The sequence below is a fragment of the Microtus ochrogaster genome, chromosome 17 (assembly GCF_000317375.1).
Source record: "Microtus ochrogaster isolate Prairie Vole_2 chromosome 17, MicOch1.0, whole genome shotgun sequence".
Lineage (NCBI taxonomy): Eukaryota > Metazoa > Chordata > Mammalia > Rodentia > Cricetidae > Microtus > Microtus ochrogaster.
Window position 1 is genome coordinate 18,351,808 of NC_022019.1, and position 24,342 is coordinate 18,376,149.

The 24,342-nt window shown below is 40.2% G+C and overlaps 1 protein-coding gene across 6 annotated transcripts in view; it reads right to left on the reverse strand.

Moving 5' to 3' along the window:
* Positions 1 to 443: 443 nt before the first annotated feature.
* The window catches only part of Fndc3a (fibronectin type III domain containing 3A), a 136,415-nt gene continuing 112,516 nt past the window's right edge, over positions 444 to 24,342 (reverse strand). For 5 of the 6 annotated variants that reach the window (XM_026783165.1, XM_005355605.2, XM_026783164.1 and 2 more), the window contains 14 exons: positions 23,303 to 23,477; positions 22,110 to 22,196; positions 18,478 to 18,616; positions 17,314 to 17,382; positions 16,395 to 16,513; positions 13,996 to 14,101; positions 13,734 to 13,909; positions 12,443 to 12,556; positions 11,612 to 11,761; positions 11,225 to 11,508; positions 10,918 to 11,130; positions 9,596 to 9,762; positions 8,645 to 8,772; positions 1,892 to 2,338 (listed from right to left, as the gene is read on the reverse strand). In XM_026783165.1, the coding sequence (XP_026638966.1) occupies positions 2,024 to 2,338; positions 8,645 to 8,772; positions 9,596 to 9,762; positions 10,918 to 11,130; positions 11,225 to 11,508; positions 11,612 to 11,761; positions 12,443 to 12,556; positions 13,734 to 13,909; positions 13,996 to 14,101; positions 16,395 to 16,513; positions 17,314 to 17,382; positions 18,478 to 18,616; positions 22,110 to 22,196; positions 23,303 to 23,477 (2,242 nt within the window). In that variant the 3' untranslated portion in view covers positions 1,892 to 2,023. Of the gene's footprint in view, positions 2,339 to 8,644; positions 8,773 to 9,595; positions 9,763 to 10,917; positions 11,131 to 11,224; positions 11,509 to 11,611; positions 11,762 to 12,442; positions 12,557 to 13,733; positions 13,910 to 13,995; positions 14,102 to 16,394; positions 16,514 to 17,313; positions 17,383 to 18,477; positions 18,617 to 22,109; positions 22,197 to 23,302; positions 23,478 to 24,342 lie in introns of all 6 variants that reach the window. The other variant, XM_026783167.1, reaches the window with a different exon arrangement.

Here is a 24,342-nt window from a genome sequence, read left to right on the forward strand (position 1 = left end):
ATGTTTGGTAGTGTATCTATAATCTTTAAAAAGTTGAGTTTTTGGAATGTACAGTATATGAGGTAAAATCAAGATTACATTAAAAATTGTTTTCTCCTCTGCACTAACTTTGCAGTGAGGCTCAAATGGCGAGTACACTATTAAATGACATTTACTATCAAAAATAGGAGTTCATTTGAATTACTATGAAAAACATAAGCCACTGTGTGGCACATTTTACCATTTTAGACATTCAACTATATAGAAATCTCTGGGCTCTTACACTCAGACTCATTTGTACTGCCAAATGTGGCACTTTGAAGAAGTTTCTAGAAAACAATCGTAATCGCAGTTGTTTGGGGGACAAGTCATCACCCTATTTGTAAGAGATTAAATAAAATGTAAACATACAGTATATTATAGTGACAGAGTTTTCTTACCACTTGGAGAGGCCAAGTTTATCCTTTTTTTTTTTGAACAAACGTTAATGTGTTTTCTACAGCGCAGATTATTTGACATAAAACAATTACAATACATGCCCATTCTACTACAAGGGAAGTTCTTCAGAGATCTTCAAAGCACAAAACATACGTTTCTTTTTGACAGACAGAGTGCTTAGTAATCACTAAAATGCAAACCTCAGCAACTAAAAATTAGTGATCCACTACTCTAAAATTCAAATAATAAATTAAAGAAGCTAGTTACAGATGTCTACAGATAACAGATGCGATAAAACAAAAATTTCATATAAATTCATTGCAGACTGTATTATTACTGGCAGTCATTGACATCGAGGCGAGATGTACAATGCGATACAACAAAATTCAATCTGATCATCCATCAACTCACAAATGCAAGCTCACAAGACAGCAATGAACTATGCGATTTGCAAAGTGCTCTAATGCAACGGTACCCACATGCAATCAACGATTTGGAACAGTATCCAAACAGACATTATACATTAAACATTAGTTTCTCAAGAAAGAAAGCAGCTTGAAGTTTACTGGTGCAAATTAATTTTGTCTTCAGATTTGGTACCCCAAACAAAAAGGTTGAGTTTGATTAGAAATTCTGATGGCGACGGCAGTAGTTATAGGAGATGCTGCAAAAACCATTGGGAGTCCTTCCAAGCTAGCCTAGACCAAATGACAAGTGTGGACACGTGTCTCCTTACCTGACAGTCTGAACACAGCACATGGATGCACTTACACACACACACACACACACACACACACACACACACACACACACACACACAGTTTAAAGGTCCAGAAAACAGGAGCTTAATGAGATTCAAATTCAGTTACTATTTAAAAGTTCTCTGCTCTCCAATCCCAAGAAGAGGTACTGTTCAAGTAAAGATCAGTACTTCTGGGGTCTGTGCTTTCTCAGACTTAACTTGTGAACTCACATGTAGTGTAAGGAGAACTCCACACTCACCAAACAGGAAGCCTTTTCTCACTCAGATTCCTTCATCCAGTTCTTGTTTGCTAAGCCCTCCAGTTATTCATCAAAATCCCACTTACCAAACAATTAAGACAAATGAGGAGGTAGAAATATAGCACTAGGTTGCTTTCACAGCATCAGACTTGAACAAGTTTCGTAGAGCATGTTAGTGTAAATTCTAGTCAATTTGAAATTTCCACATGGCAATCATCATGGAAACAAACAGATGTGGTTATCACTGTTAAACTTATGCTAACTGGTCAAAACAATCATAAATGCTGCCCTTTAGAAAGTTTGTCCTACTAGAAGGCATATCCAAGGGAGGTGGGGAGGAGGAAAAAAAGGAAAAAGGGGGGGAAAAGTCCCAATCAAAGATCGAAACAAAAAGCTCTCCCCAAAATGATGTTTCTGTGGCTGAATTCTCATGAAGTGCCAGCCTTTGCCTAACAACATAAGCACTGAAAATGCCAAAACCATGTTTCAATATAGAGTCTCAATGCCAGTGCTAAATGCCACCATTTTGTAAAAGCAATACAGAAATAATTTTAGTACATGACAAAATAAAATGTAATACAGTGTTAAAAATAAAGTTATATTTTCACTTGATTACAAAGTACTGAATGATAAAGGCAATCAGAATGGAAAAAAAAGCGAACAACACCAGGATGACGGCAGCACACTGCTCGTCACTGAGGGTGCGCCTGGTCCGCACGCTGTCCACAGTGTCTTTGTTGGCGCTGGCCGGTGGCTCTGTCCTCTGGGAGATGAAGAGCACTGTGGTGCTGTAGGGACCTACCAGGTCCTGATGCCCCACAGGATCTTGGCATTGGCGAATGGCACACACGCGAAAGCGATATTCACAGTTCAGCTGAAGGCTGGAATACCGGAATGAAGTGTCAGGGCCCTTGTAAATCTGTTAAGGAAATATTGGAAGAAGAATGGGGTAAGAAGCCTGGACAGGAAACATCAGCACAGTCACGTTCTGGATACTTTAGACATAAAGGTTATGAGTATCGCTCATTTCATCTTTGTGTACGTGCGGTGTGTGGACACCACACACGCAGGCCAGGGCACCACTCTGTCTCACTGTCTTCCCCCACTCTCTGCTTTATTCATTACTAGTTTGAGAGTCTCTCAGTGAACCTGTCTCTATCTTGATGGTTCTCCTGTGTCCACCTCCCAAGCTCTGGGGTTTTAGGCACATGCTGCTGTACCTGGTCGTTACGTGGATGCTAGGATTCAAACGCAAGTCCTCAGCTGGATGGCAAGTACTTCGCCCACCGCTCCATCTCTGGTAAACACCCCACCCACTAAAGTACTGGCTAGTGTGTTGCAAGTGCGAGGATGTGAGATGTGGCCTCACAGTTTACAAGAAAGTTAATCAAGTGCAGAGATCAATTCCCAAGCATTTCCCAGCTTTACTCAAGCAAATGAAAAAGAAGTCATCTTTTCTTGTTCTTCATGAACTCACTGGATGAGAGAGGAGATTGTATAATCTTGTTCACCAAGACTGCCTAGGCAGTGAAATTCTATACACTTTGAAACATCTGTCCAATCAAACAACAGCAGGGAAGTTGTCTACAGGATTCTACTGTGAATCACTTTGTCAACTTCAGAAAGAGACTGGTGACTTGGAATCAGACTAGAATCTTAAAACCTAACTCGGTGGTCATGCCTTAGAGAAAAAATAAACATTGCAGAGATCACATGATTGTCCTAGGGAAGAGGAAGTCGTCTACCAGAGCTGGCTGCCCTTTGACCCCATCCCTGCATGGTGGCTTCATAGCTCAGTGAGAACTCACCTCAGTACACTAGGCACAGTGACAGCTAACTCTATGGCAGTTATGAGACTAAGGTGAACCACTGCTTGTTAAAGCGCTAGCAGTGCCCAGCTGACAGCAGAGGTTCACAGACGTTATCATTCTCATTAGGGAGCCTCTGCTCATTCTCCCAACAAGAAAACCAAGGCTCAGAATGTCATGCCTCTTCCTGGTGGCTTCCTTCAGCGAGTGGTGGCCTACAAGTCACATATACGGACACCTGCATGTGGACTGTCAAGCATTCTGTCTGTCCCAATTATACCTGTGTTGTAAATCTAACTTTTAACAAATAAGTTTGCTCTCAAGGAGGTAGTGTAAGATCTCATCTCATTTTCTGTAATATCTCCACAATCCAGCATGTGGTAGGTATCTAACAAATTAGTAAAATTAATGACATCAAGTAAAAATGTAGATGCTGACAAGAAAAAGGAACTTTTATTGCAAAAAGCCAGAAGGCAAATCTTAAGGAAATGGTAAAATGTGTACTGATCTGAGAAAGCAGATCAGTGTTCCAAGGACTGTCTGAGATATGCCAGAATAGCTTACATAGGATAGAGAATGTCAATGTAAAGCAGTACATATATATAAAATCATTTTAATAGAAATGTGCATTTATCTTATTATGATGGAGTCATTTTTAATTTTTGTCTTTTGTTTTCTTTCTGAGATAGGTAGGATCTTGCTTTGAAGCCCAGAATGGCCTTGAACTCAGAATCCTGCTGGAGCATTAATGAAATTTTTTTTTAAGCTTTGGGCTCCCCCTCACTATTTTATCTTCTTCAACTGAGTATGATAATATGGCTAGGGAAGAAAAACCCTCAACAAATGGCTTGAGTGTGACAAATGACAGGGTGTAGAAGAGAGAGTGTGTGTAAGGATACACTGATACTAGTTTGAAACTCTTTTGGTTTTTTGAGACGGGGTTTCTGTGTGACCCTGGCTGTCCTGGAACTCAGAGATCTGTCTGCCTCTGTCTCCTAGTGCTAGAATTAAAGGTGTGTGCACTGTGCCTGGCCCTAAATTTAGGTTTTTAACTCAAAGAGTCCACCTTAGGAGTTGTGGCATTAGTGTCTAAGGAATGCCCATCATAAAACTGTGTGAAGGGCTATAAAAGGAGCTGGGCTCTTGCTGTAGAACAGGGTTGTGAGGCCCTGATACTGTCTTCCATGGGCCTAAGTCTAGGTATGAGCTTTGAATATGAGTTGGTAGAGATAATACTGACTGCTGTGGATACTGAAGACATTGGGAAGAAGATGATGAGATCATGTTTTCAGTTCTATGTGGAGAGCTTGGGAGGAACACAGGGTGGTGTCTCACAGGACCAGAGGCACGGAACTGAAGAAAACAGGTACTTGCTAAAGGTAACACAAAGGGCTTACATATCCCAAGAAGCTGTTCAATAAGCCTGAAGGGCTTGAGAAGAACTGGCTAAGCCTTAGAGTTCAAAGAATTGAAGCAAGTTATAACATGCTGACCCCTTCTCCCATTAAATAATTGAGGCCTCAGGTCAATGAGAATGAACTCAATATCTTACCTCTTTGTATCAATCATATCTCTAAAAACTCACTTGGTGGTCACATAGATTTAACTTATCAAAGACTCACACTAAGACTCAAAGCAGCTCTTATCTTTTAAGGACAAACATATATTTACCTTTGAAGCTGCCATCAAACAACAACAGATTTTGTTATTTTTCTGTGAGATTTTCCATAATTTTGGAATTGAATACACAGTGTAATTTCTATCAGTGATTCTGGATATACAGTACTTTTGTATGGGATAATGCAAACAACAAAGGCTTGATGCCAATACCACCAAAAACAAATCACTTAAGTATTGCCTTAAGATACAGCACTAGGCACTTGATTACATTTAAAAATCCCAATGTATAAGCATACTATCACAACAGTGTATATATAGTCACATGATATGATCCTTTCCTGACTTATGAATACTTTAAGTGATAGTTTTGTGTACTCTAAGGAGCACTGCTTTTAAGAAACCCTGGAAGCTGGGTGATGGTGGTGCACGCCTTTAATTCCAGCACTCAGGAGGCAGAGGCAGGTGGATTTCTGTGAGTTCAAGGCCAGCCTGGCTTACAGAGAGTAAGTTGCAGGACAGTCAAAGCTACACTGAGAAAGAAAGTCAGCCTCTGTCTCGACACTCATGCTCCGCTGTCACTTCTCTGAGTGACACTCGGATGAGAGTGTGCCACCACTTCAGTGTGTCTGAGAGTGGTTTGGAACTGACCAACGTGGGTGGGCACCACTCCATATCTGAGCAGAATGAAAAGACAAAGAAGGCAAGTTTATCATGTCTGTTTGGCTGAGATACACGTGGTGGCATGGACTTGCGCTAGGACTTAAGCCACTGGCACTCCTGCTTCTCAGGTCTGCGGGTTTGTCTACACTGTAAAGACACCAGTAGCCTTCCTGGGCCCCAAATACATGGCTGTGTATCCCACTGACTCTGCTTCTGCACAGACCCCCCGCTAATGCTAACACCTACAACCACTAACAGTACTTTCACGTTGGGGCAAGAATTCTAACCCTTCCCTACCCAGTTCATGTACTCCTGGCCTCTCTCTCTGAGTTTCAAAGGTGGGCCAGGCCTGAGTTGGCAATAGCTCCTAAGTGTCTTTGAAATTTGGTCCCTCTCTCCTGAATGGAACTTCCCCACTACTAAGTACAGTCCTTGATGAATGCACTGAGCTGCTGGAGCCATCAGGCCTACCGACCTCCTGGCTCTTCTGTAAGGGACTCACATACAACTGCTCATGAGAAATTCAAGGTGACTTTGCAGCACTTGCAAAACCTCCAGGTTGTTGGACTCCTTTGAAGATGCTGTCCTCCTTTTATACTTCACATGCCACCTTCTTAGACTCTCGGGAACGCCATGTGAATGAATGCACTTGAGGCCTGAAGAGCCACTAGACACCTGACTTGTCTAAGTTGACCCAGGACTCTCTCTCCTAGCCTCTAGTGAAGACAAGGAATACATAGGGTAAGCACGTGTACAGGGAGAATGGCAATACAACAAATCCATTCTTGAGAAGGGGGCAACTCTAGATGAAGTAAAGTCAGGTGAAGCACAGGCCAAGAGGGCAGCAAGGTCTGGGCAAAGCTACCAACTGACGAAGGGATGATGAAGAAAGGTAAAACAATTTGTTTCCGAGCTTGGCCTAGGGTTATAGTACCTGCTGCTGCCAGGATTCAACCTTACAGGTTGATCAGGATTTTATAGGTTGGCTGGGAAACTAGTAATTTAAAATAATAATCCTTTTCTTAAAAATGTCTACATCTGAGAACAGAGACCCATCAATACCTGGTGTCTTCTACTGAATCTCACACTTGGGAGTTTCCAGCCCCTAAGACTTGGTTGCACAGCTATTCCTCCAGCCTTAGGCTCCCCAGTGCTAGGACTGCAGTCAAACCCCAAGCTTTTACCTACCTGCACGTGCTATTCGAGCATGTGCTTGCTCTAATCTAAAGTTCCCTGAAATCAGAACATCCTTAGTGACTCAGAACAGTAACTCTTCTCCCCTACACTTCTTGTCCTATGCATACTGAACATCAAGTAAACAACAAACATTCCAGAAAAACAAAAAATAAAACGAAACAAACAAAAAAACCCCACGGAACTCTTTTCAGATGACCTGCAGCTTCCGGAGTGTTACCTTTCCGGTAAGCTGTAAGACTTGGTCAAGTGCTGGGGACTTAAGAGGGATAACAGCAGGAGTGAGATTTGGGGGGAGTCAGCCTTTTCAGTTTTATAATTAGTAATTTTAAATGATACTAATTTAGATTTAAAGTTAAGTTAGAATTAGCCTTACTGTTTCATGTAGTAACATAAACTTATTAAAATTCATATATTACCAAAATGTGGGGTCTCTATTTCCTTTAAACATGCAGCTAGACATTTATATTTTCTTTAATATTAATTTTGCTTCTTCCTGGGAAGTAAAACTGCTCATCTATAAATTAATTTGAAACATAACTATTAAATCAATTAACAGATGATTTAAGGAGAAAAACAATGGTATGCTAAATTTAACTCTGGGGGCCCTTTGTGATTTTAGTTAAGATACTGTACTTCTATAAAGTTTTAAAGAAAACAAATATATACATGAAAATTCTATTACAATAATATCATAAGGCTGGAATAAAGCAGATGAATGATTAATTTTTCTAATGGGAAAAGAAATTGTAGGATACAATAAAAACTTTGTAAATCATCAAAACTAAAGAAGGGTGACAGCAGAAAGGGAAAAACAAGCAGATGAAGAACAATGGTTACAGACTGTCTTGGTTACCGATTTTCCTTAGAAATACTAACCTAGTCTGTACCAGAAGCTGTCCTGGAAAATTCCCTGCCAGGACAGTGACAGTTCCCCTAGACTTGCATCATACAAGTCTATTGTTATATTCACTATATAATTATACTGTTACAGTCACGCATTGGATAATAATAGCAATAATACAGAGATCACTCACTTTAGATTACTAACTACAATACTTAACACACTGACTTCCTTAGACCTTCATCTTGTTAGATGCTCTTCAAAAACATTACAGTATAATAATTATTATTATTACTCAAACCTCCTTACTGATTTCCCTGCTTCTGTCTTTGTCCTATTCCAATTTCAACAATGTAATCAAAGTGTGTCTGATTATGTAACTATTTGATGTAGAAAACAAAAATCCTCTCCTGGCTTCTAATTTCACTAGGAGTAAAAGTTACTGCATACCCATGGATGTCAGTATGATCTCCACATAGGATTTCCTCTGTAGCATGACGGCTTCCTTACTGTTCACTTCTCAACAGACTAAGTCTATAGGGGCTGGAGTGCTGAAGGGGAACCAGGAAATGTCAAGTCTGGCTTCAGCAAGGCTCAACAATCAAGCCTGCTGTGTAGGTCAGCTACTGAGGTGGGATGGGCTTGCAGTAGTAAACACTGACTCCATCAAGTTTGTCCTAGGGCTCCCTTGACTGCTGATGAAATTTAACAAGCACTTTGCTGCCCTGGGCCTCTTGGTGGTTACTCCTCTCACAGCACTTCCTCAGGGGAACTACAGTATTCCCCAGACCTCTGACTCAGTTGCAACCATCCGACACAGTGTATACTGAGGTGTGTCCTTCCACTCCACTGTGACTTCTCACTGCTGTGTCCTGATTGCTGGCAAAGAGCTTGAGCTAAATGAGTCACTGCAGTATCAAAGAATAATCTCTCAAGGACAGTACATTCACTGAATACTGTGAGTTCCAAGATAGCTGGAAAGCAGTGAGCACTGGACAAATGTTTCTTAATTAGAGTAAATAGAGTCAAATCTTCCACTGAGAATTAAAAACTAAAGATTAAAAGTTATCTACATATAAAATGGTATCTTGATACATACCTGTTTGAATTCTGAATCTTTTCCCACCATAACTTGGAGATTATAAATAACTGGGTCACCTTTCATTGGCTGTAAATATTCCCATGTAATTTCACAAATGTGATCATTTATTTTCTCTATTTTGGGGGCTAAAATGAAACAAATATAAATAATATCAGCTCCATTTAATTTAATTAGGCACATTACACAGATACTTGTTTTAATTAAAATCAAATCTCTAAAACAAGTCATAAACATAGATGGTGAACTTCTGCAATAGGCATGTAAAGTAATGTAAAACAGCAGCAGCAATCTTTATGAAGCCATGAGACGCTGACTGGAATAAGGGAGCAGGTGAACGAGCAGCACAACTCATCGACATCAGGCAGGCTCGCTACAGACAACCGCTCTAGCTGGGGTCTGCTTAACAGTCGGATGCACGAACTGCCCCAGCAGTCTCACCAGTTCTCAGAGTGCAATCAACTTTCATCTCTTTAGATAAATACACAAAGTACAATCCTTGCCAGAAACATTTAAAATGAGAGCTGCTTCAGAGTTAGAAACATGTGCATAGTGTGCATGCACATGAGTCCATGTGTGTGTGAGGCCAAGCTGAACAAACATCTGTCTTTCTGAGAGCAGACCTGGCTCCCCCAATCTGAAGACATTAACATAATCAGGGTTTGTGATATATATTCTTTGAACAACAACAACAGAAATACCAAATGAACTTAATTAGAACACACAACTTATTTATTCAATTTAGTATTTTCTGTCAGATCATAAAAAGATGAGTGACTTTTCTGAGTACTAGTGACTAGCACATGAAACAGCCATGATGAGTGAGTGGAACGCTTAGCATGTGCGCTTTCTCTATGCTTTAATGCAACTGATGGGGAGACATTTGGGGCGAGAGTTTAATTAGAATAAAGCATCTTATCAAAGAAAACAGCTTCAGGGGAAATACATTACCTTTCAAGGCAGATGGGACAGATTTTGGAGTAGTGAAAACATATTCTCGGGAGAGAGGGCCTTCCCCAGCCTCATTGCAAGCTTGAATGCAGAACTTGTAGGATGTGAACTCATTGAGCCTTTGTACTTTGTATGTATGACAAGGCCCTCTGTACAGGGAGACAAACCTGAAACAGAAATAATCAACTTCACAACACCATATAAAAATGTTTTAAAAAGCACGACAGTGTAAATGGGGCATGTTATTTGAGAATATGTGGCTCTAAAACCTTAACCTTAGGAGTAATTGACAATTATGTTTTCTACCAGATAATAAAAAACACAGATGTAGACCTCCCAATCTGACTTGATTTATGGAAAAATGTATCACTAATCTAATGCTTAACCATCTGAAGTCTCTTCTCAGGATCTTGGTACATCTTTGCCAAGGCATCAGAACAACACGAAGGCACTGCTTTTATTACGAGTTATTTCTAAACAAGTCATAATCATAAAGTTTGTTATCTGCAGCATGAACGTGAACTACAAGATAATCTGCACTTAAATTTCTCGTTTTTTTTTTATTTAAAAAAAAGGGATTTTTTTTTTGTTTTTTTTCTGAGGGTTTCTTTGTAGCAGGGTGAATAAACCGTCCTATGTTGGTATTTAAATAATGTTAAAAAATAATCTGAATAACACATTATAATTGAAATAAAGTGTTTAGAATAAATCACAGAACCCAATCGGGACCTGCCAGTGAGGAGGGGACTGAACTGTTGTTGTTGATTCAGTGTGGAGGCCGTGCTCTAGGACTGTGAGGCAGTGAGTCATTATCTTGCTGTCTAGAACCTCAGAAGCCTTGAGCAAATCACAACCCAGCTGGAAATCAATATGTAGAGTTCCTTCACAGCCAAGCCAAGAGCTGACAGGCAGAGCTCCAGAACAGCCTACTTGGTATCACTGGAGTGATAACAGGAAAGCCAGAGAGCCTTCTGAGTCTGGAAACATACACTTAAAATTAAGTAAGATAGTTTTGATAGATAACTTCACCACATTTTAATTAAGTCTCTGTGTGTGCGTGTGTATGTGCCTGTGACACATATGCCATGGTGCATGTGTGCAGTCAAATAACAACTTGTAGAAGTTGGTTCTCTCCTTCCATCCTGTGGGTCTCAGGGATTGAACTCAGGGCGAGATTGGCAGCAGGTGTCTTTACCCACTGAACCACCTAGGTGGCCCATTCTGATAGCCTTCACTCTGCTCTGGCAAACTGTTTACACTATAAACATTCATATACATTAACCCCCCAGATATACATATGAGAAAGAAATTAGAAGCCCCACCTTCCATTTCTATCCTCCATCTGAAGGTGGTACTGAACAGCATCTGTTGATAATGTCTTCGGGGTTCCTTCTCCCCATTTAAGCTTAAGGTTCTGGTGGTTAAAGGCAACACATTCCAGCCGAGGTGGATCGGGAGGGAGGGGCTTAGTTTTTAATTTAATCGTGTGGCTGAAAGGGCCAGCTCCAAGGCTATTCAAAGCTTGAATTCGTATTCTAAATGACACATAAAAATAGTTTAGTTTACGATTCTTTTATTTAAATCACTTTTCTGGTCTAGGCAAACATACACATAGACTTAGGGGTGTACCTGTATGTTGTATCCGGCTGCAAACCGTCTATGACATAGCTTGTCACCTTCCCCACTGTCAAGGGCTGTTTATCTCCAAGGTCAATGCTGTAGGCAAGGATTTCTGAACCGTGGTTGTAAGGCTCTTGCCAGCTGATTGCAAGGCATGTAGAAGGGGAGTAATGGGGACTCTCTATATCGTCATCACTGACTTCCTGAAGACAAGTCACAATGGCAGGAACTGAGGGCGGAGTCACACAGGCTACAACTTCACTGAAAGGCCCTGCGCCCACAACACTCATAGCCTGCAAGTGAATAAAGTGAGGTTAACAGAGACCTGACTGTGACCGTGGCCTCCGAGCAGAAGACTCTGGACAGAGTGTGTGCTGAGGCACCGGCGTCACCTACCTGGACTCTGCAGTAATAGGCAGTAGCTGGCGAGAGTCCTTTTAGTTCACAGCTGAGGCCAGGCCCACAGTAACATATCTGCATGCTTCCTTCTACTCCTCCCCATTCCAGCCGGTACTCTGTGACATCAGCTCCGTTAATCGAAGGAGTCTTCAAGAAAGGATAGTTTCTTAGTCTGCACATTAAATAGCTTTGGAGCAAAAATGTTCTCTCCTCTAACACAGTAAAAACAGAACTGCTTCTGAATGTATTTAAAACATCTAAACACAATCAACAGTGTACAACTTTACATTTTTATTCATTAAAACTATCCGAATGGTTAAAAATATAACTGCCTCATACCAGAAGGAATGAGTCAGAGTATCTCAGACAAAAAATTAGGTAAATTAAAAAAAATAATTTGAAGACAACTTGAAAATAATTTGTATAAATGTCAACTTACACAAATATTTTCATCATTAAATTTCAAAGGAAATTGAAATTATGATTATCATTACTGACCAATTACAACATACAGTAAATACACTGGTGATAATGAATTTGAGAGAAGTAGCAGTATACCAAATCTTATGAACTTTGTCAGAGTTCACTGCTGGGTGGAATATTCAGCAAGGAAACACAGCCTTTGGAAAAACAGTATACTATGAGTCTAAACTCTTAGGAGCAAGCACTCCTTACTCACACACTTAGCTCCCTTTCACCAAGCGGTTTACCCAGGACTCACTCTTCACATAGTAACTGAAGGAGCAGGAAGGGGGTTGAGCTTTATTCTCTTCTGCGCACTACTCCAATCACTTAGGAACCTAGGGAGACCAGTGGGAATTACAATACCTCCCAATTCACTTGTGCACAAGTCGCAGATCTGCATGTCACTTGAGGGGGTCTGCACTGGTCTGGTGGCCCAGGAGCTGTAGTGACATCATATTTTTCTGAAAATGGTCCAAACTAAAAAACAAGCAGAACATAATTTTCCTTTTTCATCCTTAAATGTTCACTGAAAAGAAAACTGTAGTTAAAGAGTCAACAGAAATTAATTTGATAATAACTCTACAGGCATTTTCATTGATCTAACAACCGTGGAAGTAGATGGGGAATTTTAAGTTTCATTTGCTATACTTTCTCTCGCCAAACCCTTTATTTCCTTCATGAACTGCTTTTTTTCCAAAAAGATCAGGGCATCAGTAAATTAGGTAGGTGGATTAAGAAGAAATTATGTGAGAATTGAAGACAGGTACCAAATAAAGGCCTAGGAGATGGCAGGCATCAATTTTATCTTAAAATCTGAAGTGGCAGAGTCAAAATGGGCATGTAATGGAAGCAACAGAGCAAATATCTAAAGTCATTCTGACAAACTAGTAAAACTCGGCAAATAAAGAAGACACGGTACTGAGTCCGCTACAGTGACCTGCAGCCATAAGGCTGTGGACAGTAGCAGCTTCAATAAGGACTGCTGCAAGCAACACAATCACAATACTTAAATATGCTCACAGGTAAAACTGTTGTTCAGCTAGAGACAGGATATAAGACAAAACACAGCTCACCGAAGTCTGCAGTACTGTGATAAAGGGACCTGTCAGCTTACATTTCAAAAAAAAAAAAAATTATGGAATAGTTAAAAAAAAAAAGGTGGCACACATCTAAGCAATTGCTTTGTCTCCAGGAATCTGCAATAATGAAGAGGGGAGGGCATCACAGTGGTGTGGAGCACACTCGCCGAGCCCCAGGGTCACTGGCTGCAAAGTGGGGTTATCACCACTTTGGCTCATTTTATGGAATTATCTATATATACATGGAGCATGTTTTAAATAAATAAGCCAGAAATGTTTAAATATTAGCATTTTCCCATGAGGCAAAGCAAGAATCACATCTGGTATGCAATGAAGACTAAGTGCTCCATAAAACCAGTTTAGTGACCATGCAAACAGGTTTTTCAACACCCCCTGAAGGAAACCACAACGCTCTTCAAGTGCCACAAACTAACTGAGGCTTGAAAGTACAAAGACAGCAAGGCAAGTTATAGGGCACAGGATCTCTTATTTATCACTAGGAACTTATTAACACAAAATGGCTTGATATGTGATGAAACACACTTGAGCGATGCCTGAGCCTGCAGGTCCCTCACCCCCATTCTGTTGGCTGCTCGGAGTCTGAAGCTGTACGTCTTTCCAGGAAGAAGGCTGCTCACGGTACACTCCACTTCAGATCCTTGGTAAACGTCTCTGGGCTCGTCTTTTTCTGCAGGACTCATTTCCACTGCATAACAGGAGATGGGTGCTCCACCATCGACTAGAGGAGGTCCTAAGGGTGGAGAGATTTAGGTCTTTTAACAGGAAGAATACTTTTGGTTCTAATTTCATTATAATTCATTACCAAATGGAAATTACCCCATCGTAACTGTATTTCTTTTGCTTTGGGTCTACCCTGCAACCTGGGGGGGAGGCATGGGCCAGGAGGCACAGCTGGAGTCTGCACAAGCAAGGATTCAGAGACCTGCCAAAACAAAAGCAAAATCAAAAAGAGATGCCCTAAACAACCAATCAGATTGCTTTGATAAAGGACAGTAACACAACACAAAAACTGTACCAACAGCATGAAATTGTACTTTATTATTGCCTGAAAGAAGTAAGGTTCTGAATAGAATCAAGCCTTATTAAATCATTTATATACTTTTATAGACAAAAGACATATACTATAACTACTATTTAAAAAACAAGTTGAAAAAAGAGCAAATCCTTTTAGTAATTAGGAAGTAAAACAAATGAAATATCAAAGACAATAGCAACTAAAAACTTTCTGTCCTAGGCTGTTGACAGTATAACTATTTCGTTCCTTATTGTTTTTTGGAGATTAATATTCAGTTTTTTTAAACTGTATTTTAACCTAAAGGTCAGCATATTTTATTCCTCTAAAACAATTCTATAACCAGGTAAGTTTCTCTAATATATAGTACCTTTCTATTCAGTGTTGCATTTGGTTCCTATTATAAAGTGTTTTCATTTACTCTTTATGGGACAGAGCTTGAACCCAGGGCCTTACAAATGACAGGCAAAGCACCTTACTGTGAAAAGCTACAAGCCCCAGCATTGATTTTACGTTAACATGAATCATCCTATTTCTAAGCTATATACATTCTTTTAAAACACATACTATTTGTTCAACCTTTTTTTCAGACAGGCATTCATTCTATGGAAGAATGCTTCAACCACACACTAGAAAAGAATTTTTGATACTTATGTTTGTTGTTCTTAAATGCAGGGAGATTTTCCTTTATTCTCTGGATGGTTCTGCAGACTCAGGAAGGTCTCTTCTACAGAAAAAAAGTGTTCTAGCACCAAGTTAGACCTTTACTACCAGGGAGCTTTCTCAATGGCTAACAGGGGACACTGCACCACAAGCCTGTGGGGCAGGACTCCCTCTCACTTCACAATACTTCCATGTCTAACAGGAGTGTTTTTATTATGTAAAATTCCACTTGAAAAATATCATTATGGCCGGGCGGTGGTGGCGCACGCCTTTAATCCCAGCACTTGGGAGGCAGAGGCAGGTGGATCTCTGTGAGTTCGAGACCAGCCTGGTCTACAAGAGCTAGTTCCAGGACAGGCTCGAAAACCACAGAGAAACCCTGTCTCGAAAAACAAAAAAAAAAAAAAAATCATTATGAATGTTCCAGTAAGATGTTTTTGATTAAATTCATCAAAAATACAGCAGGTTCCTGGATGTATTGCCTGCCAAGGAGTGAAGAACAGGAAGGTGTGAGTGAGCACAGAGCACAGGCACTCGGTGTGCTATCCAAATCCTCGAGGAGGACCCGCCTCCCCTTGATACACTTAGCCTAACTACTGGAGTTGCTTGTAGTTCATGCCTGGGCCAGGGCCCCTGACATGCTTCAGGATGCTCCCCCAAAACTTAGTAAGTGAAAAACACAGACGGGAACTGAAGCAAGCACTGCGGCAGGGAGTGGGGAGTACTAAGTGACTCTGTGGTTTGAAGTGACTTAAACATGGGAGGGAACGTTTCCACACAGAGCTCAAATGCTGCTGTTTTGGCCTAAAAGCAGATTCAAAGGAGAAGCCTGAGTGCTCAGACAGCAGGACTACCATGTGGCCAGCCCAAACAGGCAGCCAGAGTGTCTGATTGGAAACACCCTCACTCAATTACTGACCCACAAGAAATGCTGGGATTGAATGAGTTTAACTGAATGAAGATGCTGGATATACTCAAACTGAACCAGGCTCTAGAACTGTCCTCAGAATTGGGATGGGATAAATACAACTTTAGTTACTGAGTGAGTCTCTTTCTCTGTTTTTTTCTATGACAAGATTTCTCCATGTTGTACTGGCTCTCCTGGAACTCACTCTGTAAACAAGGCTGGCCTCAAACCCAAGAATCCATCTGCCTCTCCCTTTCTAGTGCTAGAATTAAACTCCTGGCTACTGAGTCTCTTAACAATCATAACAAAATGGCTAGCTTTTCTAAAATATTCAAATATTATATCTGTGTTCAGTTTATGGTTTCTCCTGACACATAATTTATAGAGCAGGAAACAGTATCAATTTCAATTTCTGCTGGATATGGGTGTCAAATATCACCCAAAAATTTACCTAAATACACTAAGAGTGAAATATTCTGTTGGGATATTCTGGGAACAGTAATACTAGCCACTCGGGTTCCAGGAGTTACTGTTCCACATCTGTACACAAATATTAACAAAGAGGCAGGAAATGCTGACCCTGTCCCATCTGGTCCATATAAAAGCATAAACAAGTCTACACATAAGCATTACCGCACTCTGCCCTCCGTCACTAATGCAGTAAACGCGTAAGCGGTAGCAGCAGCCTGGATTCAGCCGGTCACAAAGATGTTCCCTGGTGGCGCCACTGTAGATCATATCCCACTTGTTTCCTGAAAAGTGCAGGATTGTGTGCAATCAGCTACAAGGTAATGTTTAATGTTTTGGTATAACTGACAGGGTAGGTATCTCAGGCTTCACTAAGTGTTTATGTAACCTACTGGGAACATTTTAAGCCTGGAAATGATTTAATTTTCTTCATGCAAGAAGCCTTCCAGACAAATCAGCATGGTTTTGTTGAACTGAAATATCTCTGTATAGCCTTTGGCTGAGCTTAGTAATTTGCTTTTAATTAAGCATATTAAATGTGTTTACTGGTCCAATAATAATATAACAAAGAGGATAAAGAATCAGCATCATAGCACACTTAATCATAATTGTAAGGCCTTTCTTTTCAGTAAACAGGTCACTTTACAGAAATAAAAACTGATGTGCAGGTGACTCCAAGCATAAAGCTTATTTGTCATAAAGACCTTAATTGGAGCTAACTTTCAGACAATACTTTTCCTCTGGTGCATGTGGGTGTAAACCTAATTTAGTAAACTACTCTTTAATAAAAACACTAAATACACAGTATCTAAAGATCAGTCTGGACATGCTAGGATGGCACAATATAAACAAATGAAAAAAGAAAAATAGTGTAAGTCTAAAAACAGAGGTAGATAGTAGGCTGACATCTGAGGTCATAATCTGAAGTGCATCATACTGGCCATAATCAGCTGTTACAAACACCACCATCACCAACACATCAAGAAAAACATTTGCACGGCAGCAAATACAGCGCAAAGCCTGGAAGAGTCGAGGCTCATTCACTGGAGCAAACCTGTCGGTCACCTTCACCAGCGATGCTTACCATTAGAACCTTCCGCCATCTCCACTACGTACTTATTGATGGGTGCTCCTCCATTGTCTTTTGGTGGATCTATTAAAAACAAAAGTGATAGTCTGAAAACACAGAAAACACCAGTACACAGAATACCTTGAAGGCAGGATTGTGGAAGGGAAAGAATCACCTGCAACACTGTAACTATCTCTTATTTGCACATCCTTTGTCTGCACTGTGGTCACCACTTTTCAATTAACACACCCTATCTGCCCACATTTATAAAGTTGGCTCTTCAATAAACTTTAGTGGCTGCACAATGTTCCATTCACTTTAGAGTCAAATGGAGGTTGAAATTTGTAGATATTTGTAATATGGTGGCTTCCTTAACTGTGTCTCCAGCCCATGATCGAGTGTGCACACTCTCTGCTGTTCCACTCATCTTGTGTATAAACTCAGTTTTTGTTGTTGTTCTTTTCTTTTTTTGAGCGCTAAGATGACTCGGGTGCAGCTGACTCCAAGGCCAGCATCTTTTTTTTCACACAGAGCTGTCCCTGTTCGTCCTCTCACAGGGGTTCCCCAGTTCTTTTAGTACCAAACCTGGTTAGGATCTGTGTACCCATAGCTTTCCAGAGATGGATCCTCAATGGAGGACCTACTTCTTATCTGAATACCCTGAGTTAGTGTGGTCACCCAAACACCACAACCACAGTGTTATCAAGAACTGGCACCAACAGCTTGCTGCAAACTTAACAGGAAACCAAATGCATCTTTATGGTAAACCGGTGGATTCAAATGACATAACTTGTGCTTTTCATGAGAAAACACAAACTCAGGAAATTGTGTCCATCAACAATATCCCTGTCTTCTGAACGACTTCCTGTGAGTCTGGCCTTTCATCCCATAGGCTGGTACAACACCTTAACAATTCATGGGAAGGACCACTGTTTGAGCACGGCTGGATGTAACAATAATTTATCCACCTAGACATAACACCCACAAAAAAGGAACATGGAGTTTGAACTAGCTCCTTATATCTTTTCTTCTCCTTCTAAGGATGAACGTAGTAAATTTCTAGCAAAAGGCACCCCAATACTTTCACGAGGGCGGTCTACACTGCTCTTAAAATTTACAAACAAAGAAAAAATTCCTATTTATTTTAATCAAGCACAAAATAAAACAGGAACATCTTACCCCATGTAATTTTAAAGCCGTGTGAGTGTATCTTCCCTTTAACTGAGGGTTTCACAGGTACTCCTGGTTTATCAGGGCAGGTACTGAATTCCACTACTTCACTGGGGTTGCTTTTACCTTCTGAGTTATAAGCAATGACCTGTGATGAGAACAGAGAGTTACTCTTTGTGTGGTGGGCTGAAATGAATGGTCCCCAAAGGGAGTGGCACCATTAGGAGATGTGGCCTTGGAGGAAGGTGCCACGGTGGCGCCAGGCTTTGAAGTCTCCTTTGCTCATGTTTCTTCCCTCAGTGTATGTCAGTTGACTTCTTTTCTTCCTTACTTGTACCCCTTGGATCTCCTTCGGTTGTCTTGTTGCTCTAGTTACGACCTCAAGCACTGAACTGAGTAAGTATGGAGAAAGCAGACACACTACTCTTGTTCCTATTTTCAGTGGAAATGCTTTATGTTTCTCTGTTTATGGTGATGTTGCCTGTGGGATTGTTACAAATTGCCTTTATTATGTTAGGGTATGTCCCTTGAATGCCTAGTCCCCTTCAGAACTTTTATCATGAAGGTGTGTTGGGTTTTGTCAAAGGACTTTTCTGTATGTAATGATCATGTGGTCTTTGTCTTTCAGTCTGTTTATATGGTGGATTACATTTATCAATACATGTATGCTGCACTATAGTTGCATCTCTGGGATAGAATCAGCTTGATTATGCTGGATAAATTTTTGATGTGTTCTTGAATTGAGTTTGCATGTGTTTTATTCAGATTCTTTGCATATATGTTCATAAAGAATATAATTTTCTTTTTTCTTGGATATCTGTGCGGTTTTGGTGTGAAGGTAATAGTAGCTTCATAAAATGATTATGATCATAAAATGCTCCCCAAGTCTCTATTTTGCAGATTAATTTGAGAAATACTGGCATTACTTCTTTAAAGGTCTGGCAGAATGTGCACTGACTCCACCTGGCCCTGCACTTTCTTTTGGTTCAGGGAAAACCTACTACTGTAGATGGGAATTAACCGACTTCTCTCCAACTGCTTCACAAACAAGCAGCTGCTACAGCAAAAGTGTCAGGCTCCAGGTCAAAGCGCCCCACGTTTAGGAGCCTCACTACTAGAGAAACTGTTTCCAGAAATCCAATTTTCTAGAAGCCTGGTGGCAAAGCCTCGTTTGCTGTTGCTGTTTTGTTTCAATCTACTATTTGAAAAGATGTACAGAGTCTTAACTGTCTATCACTACTGTATATGTCCCAGCACTATCCTCAGGGCCAAGCTCTAGGATTTTATGTTAAGCATGCTCTTACTGCTTCCTATGACAATATGTTACGAAATCAGTGCCTGAAGAAGTGTATTTAAACAAATGTCTGTAATATCCTCAGTATTCCAGGATTTTAAAAATAAGTATTAAGATTTTATTTTGATAGAATTTCCTGAGAGAAGAGTTTGCAGCATCAAGTTATGAAAGAAAGACGAGCAAGGAAGTCAGGACCAAGAGGGGTGCAACCACCCACGGAGACAGTGGGGCTGATCTATTGGGAGCTCACCAATGCCAGCTGGACTGTGAATCGAAAAGCAGGGGATAAACCCGGACTCTCTGAATATGGCGGACAATGAGGGCTGCTGAGAAGCCAAGGACAATGGCACTGGGTTTTGATCCTGCTTCTTGTTCTGGCTTTGTGGGGGCCTAGCCAGTTTGGATGTTCACCTTCCTAGACCAGGATGGAGGGGGGAGGACTTCGGACTTTCCACAGGGCAGGGAACCCTGACTGCTCTTCAGACTCGAGAGGGAGGGGGAGAGGAGGGGGGGCAGGTTGGGAGGGGGGGAGGTTGGGAGGGGGGGAGAGTGGGAGGAGTGGGAGGCTGGGAGGAGGCGGAAAATTTTTTTTTCTTTCTTAATAAAAAAAAAAAACAAAAAAAATAAGAAAGACGACCAAAAAAAAATTTTTTTTAAAAAAAAGGATTTAATGATTCAAAACCCCTTGGCAAGTTCCCAAGCACATGGCAGATTAAAAATAAAGGCTGAGTAGATAGAACTTCATGCAGGGGTCATTTTGCATTTCCTAGTGTTTTCTCTTGCTCCAGGGTTAGGAGACCTCACATTTCAGCACTGACAACAGCTGGGCAGCTAGTACACAGCCTTTGCAAGTTCCTGACTTAGTAGAGGGACGGGACAAGATGATACTGAATGTCTGCTGAGCTTTGATGGCAGCTCCCTCCTTGTCATTTGTTAGTGAGCCCACACATACCCTTCTATGACCCAGTGATGTTCATGTATGAAAGAGGAGACCTGGGAATATGCTCTCCATCTGAAGCCTGTCACTTGGAATAGGCAAATAAACTATTTGGCTAGCTCCTCTCCCTTGCCATTTGGAAGTAAATGCTACAGTGGAAGTTTCAAATAGAAATTTGCTTTATATACTAAACCAGTGAAGAATTCAACACACATCTATGTGTGTCTGCTTATGTGGTCAGTGGTAATTATAGAATAGTTAGCATTCTAAGAATTTAATAAATTAGAAAATTATAAAAGGTACTGGTACTGTCCTCCTTAAAAAACCTGTTGGTACAATCATGACTAAGACCTCAACTGCGCGACAGCATCACTATGAAAACTGGACTCAAAGCACACACTTCCTTGGTATTTTATAAAGCTTACAAATATGAAGCTGTATTTGGAAAATGAAATGACCCAGAGTCATTAGATTTTTAAATAAACCTTTATAAAATAAGACAAAACAAATAACATTTTAATTATATAAATTAAATTTCCTATTATTGAGGTTCTTTTTTTAAGCATTTTGACAGAATACCAAAATTTATGTTTGCTTTTTAATAATGAAAGCTATTTATAATGCCCTCTATCATTTATCTTAAATGATTTGATTAAATGAGCTCTGGTAGAAAAATATCGATGTTTAAGTTATCAACTAATAAGCATTGAATTATAATTTTAGGTTTGTTTCTATTAACTCTAATTATTAAATTATTCAAGTGCCGAGCAAGTTAAAAAGCCAAAATATATCCTAAAATGATACCAGAGGAGGAAAGAGAAATTCCAGAAGCTTCCAAGTTTGTCACTGCCTCAAGCAAGCAAGCAAGCAAGCAATACAAGGGAGAACTATATGGTGAAAACATCACCACTTAGCAGTATCAATCACAGCAAGAACAGACTGAGGCAAGAGTCACCAAAGGGCGCTAAAACGAGTATGAAACCCTGGTAAGGAACACAGTGTTTGCATAGGACACAGTACTCACAAAATGCCCAGCCAAAGGGCAAAGAACAACTTTGCAATTAAGAAACTGGTAGATATTGACCTCCTTTGCGGGTTTATCAGTAACAGTATATAATGGTCTGTCCAGCACGACATGGCAAACTGTACTGGGTATGTTTTCACATGCCTATTTAAATATGTTTATCACATTACACAAAATGTTAAAGCTGGTTTTGAATATAAGTACATGAAGTTTGAGAAGTATTATTATAACACAAAAGTTAAAAGACAGAAATGCCCACCAGAAAAGATAGAATTACTTAACATTTAAAACCAAAGGAATACACAATGGAAGTATGTACTTGCTTTTAACTTAAGAAGAACAATAAAAAGAAGAAATACATCTCTTAATGGACTTTTAAAATTTACCTTAAATTTATACTTTGTACTGCGTCTCAGATTTTTTACTGTGTAAGAAAGATCTTCGCCATCATATTTAGGCTTAAAACCGTACCCCTGGAAAGAGAAAACAGTTATCATCAAATATTTAATTGTAGAACAATGAGGAAAAACAGCTACATGAAGCCCTGGGTTTGTCTTCACCTCTGATTGTGTGCGAATGGAATTCTCATCTTGATTTCTTCTGCCTTGAGTGACTGAACCTAAACATGCTACAGAACCTTTTGCAGAAAAATTGAGATTACTTGGTCTCAGTAAATTTAAGAGCTGAGAGGTATTATGTTGGAGTCAATGGCAATCTCACTATCAATAAAGCAATTTTAAGAACCGAATTTCCAAGAGATGCTACAAGAACTAACCATGCATAAACATTTAACATGTTTACTTTGCCCTGAATGAACACATAGTTGTGTTAAGTGGAGAAATAAATGGTTCACCGCACTAGGAGTTAAGGTACGACTTGGATTCAATATTGTTATTTAAAGTCCCAGTGACAATATTTCATAACCGTATTAGCTCCTATGTTGAAAATTATCAAAAGTGGAGATACAATTGAAAATATAGTATGATTCACCATTTAAACGTATACAATGTAAAGATTTATAGTATATTCTTACTACTGTGCCGCTGTGACCTATTCTAATTCAAAACGAAGCTTGCTTGGTTAGAGGCCAGCAGAGGCAGGCAACTAGATTTGGGATGTATGTATTACACAGTCTCCCTTGTGACTCTCACTCTTCTGCAGCATGTCGACAAGCAGTACTGAATGTTATGTGGAGAAGGGCGGCACTACTTTGAAACTGCTCTATGCAGAAGGCTGAAGACAGTGGGGACGATCCCCCTTATTTCTAAGTCAATCTACATTTGACTTTGGCTGGAAGATGCAACGTGTCCTGGCAGTGTAGGTATAGACTTCAGCAGTCACAAACCCTCAAACCTCTTACACACACACACACACACACACACACACACACACACACACACACACACTCACACACTCAAGAGTTTGAGACTTCCTTCCCAGTCTTGCTTAGGCATGAACAAAGCAAGGTCTGACATGACTTGGAGAAGGAACTAACTCCTGTGGTGACAGCTACTATATTAGGATTAATGTTGCACCAATATGACCTCAGCTCTTATTTAAACTACACATTAATACTTACTGAGGCTTCCTCCTCCATCTCTAAAATGTAAGAAATTCCTTCATCTGATGGTGTCCCTGAGGGCTTGCTCCACTGTAGGGACAGCCACGTGACTCCAGCCTTGGTCAGTGCAGGACTAGCAGGTACAGAGGGGGCACATCCTGAAGTGTAGTATAAGACCTCTTCACTAAAATCACTGTTGGAATAGAAGAATTTTAAAAAGGCATAAACATTATTTTTTATTGATAAAAAGCCTCCACGCCCACTAATGGTATTTGTTCAAAGTAAAATTTCTAAGTTTTGTTGTTGCTGTTATTGTGATGGGGCTAAAATCCAGGTCCTTGACTTGAACATGCTAAGTCAAAGCCCTATCACTGAGCAACAGTCTAAGCTCTGGAACACCAAAACTGAATGAATTTCAAATGTCTTAAAGGTAACCAAGTCAGACACCAAAAGGTTGGTATTCTTTCAAATGTGTAGGTTATGTTTGTATTTTTTAAACTTTGATAAGTGAATTTATCCAGTCAGTGAAAACCAAAACTACACAGTGGTCTGCAGGAAAGAGAACACATAAAGCCCTCTCTGTACACATCAACCACACATCTACATGCTATCTAACAAAGCAGAAATGACAATTCTCATAAACGCCATTTCATGTGGTAGAAAAATGCAAATGGTGTGATTAAATCACTAACTCCCATAAAGGTGAGCAGCGGAATCTCTAAAATAAAACAAAGTAAAAAGAATTCCAATAGGACTCGTCCAAGGTCCAGGATTGGCTGAGCTACAAAGGGAGACCCTTTATGAACAGAGAAAATGAACCCAGACATGACAGCTTGTAGCACTTACTGACTATCCCTTAACTAAGAACCACACTAATCCAGCCCAGTTTGTTTACCATTTTTGACCCTAAAGATGATTTTATTATTTCATTCACAAATCAACCACAGAAATTTGGGCCTTTCAAGATTAAATGGGGAGAAAGAACTTTCTATTTGTACTGAGCACTGAAGATAGAGAACCTACCAGATTCTAAACAAAACTATGAAAGTATACATCTG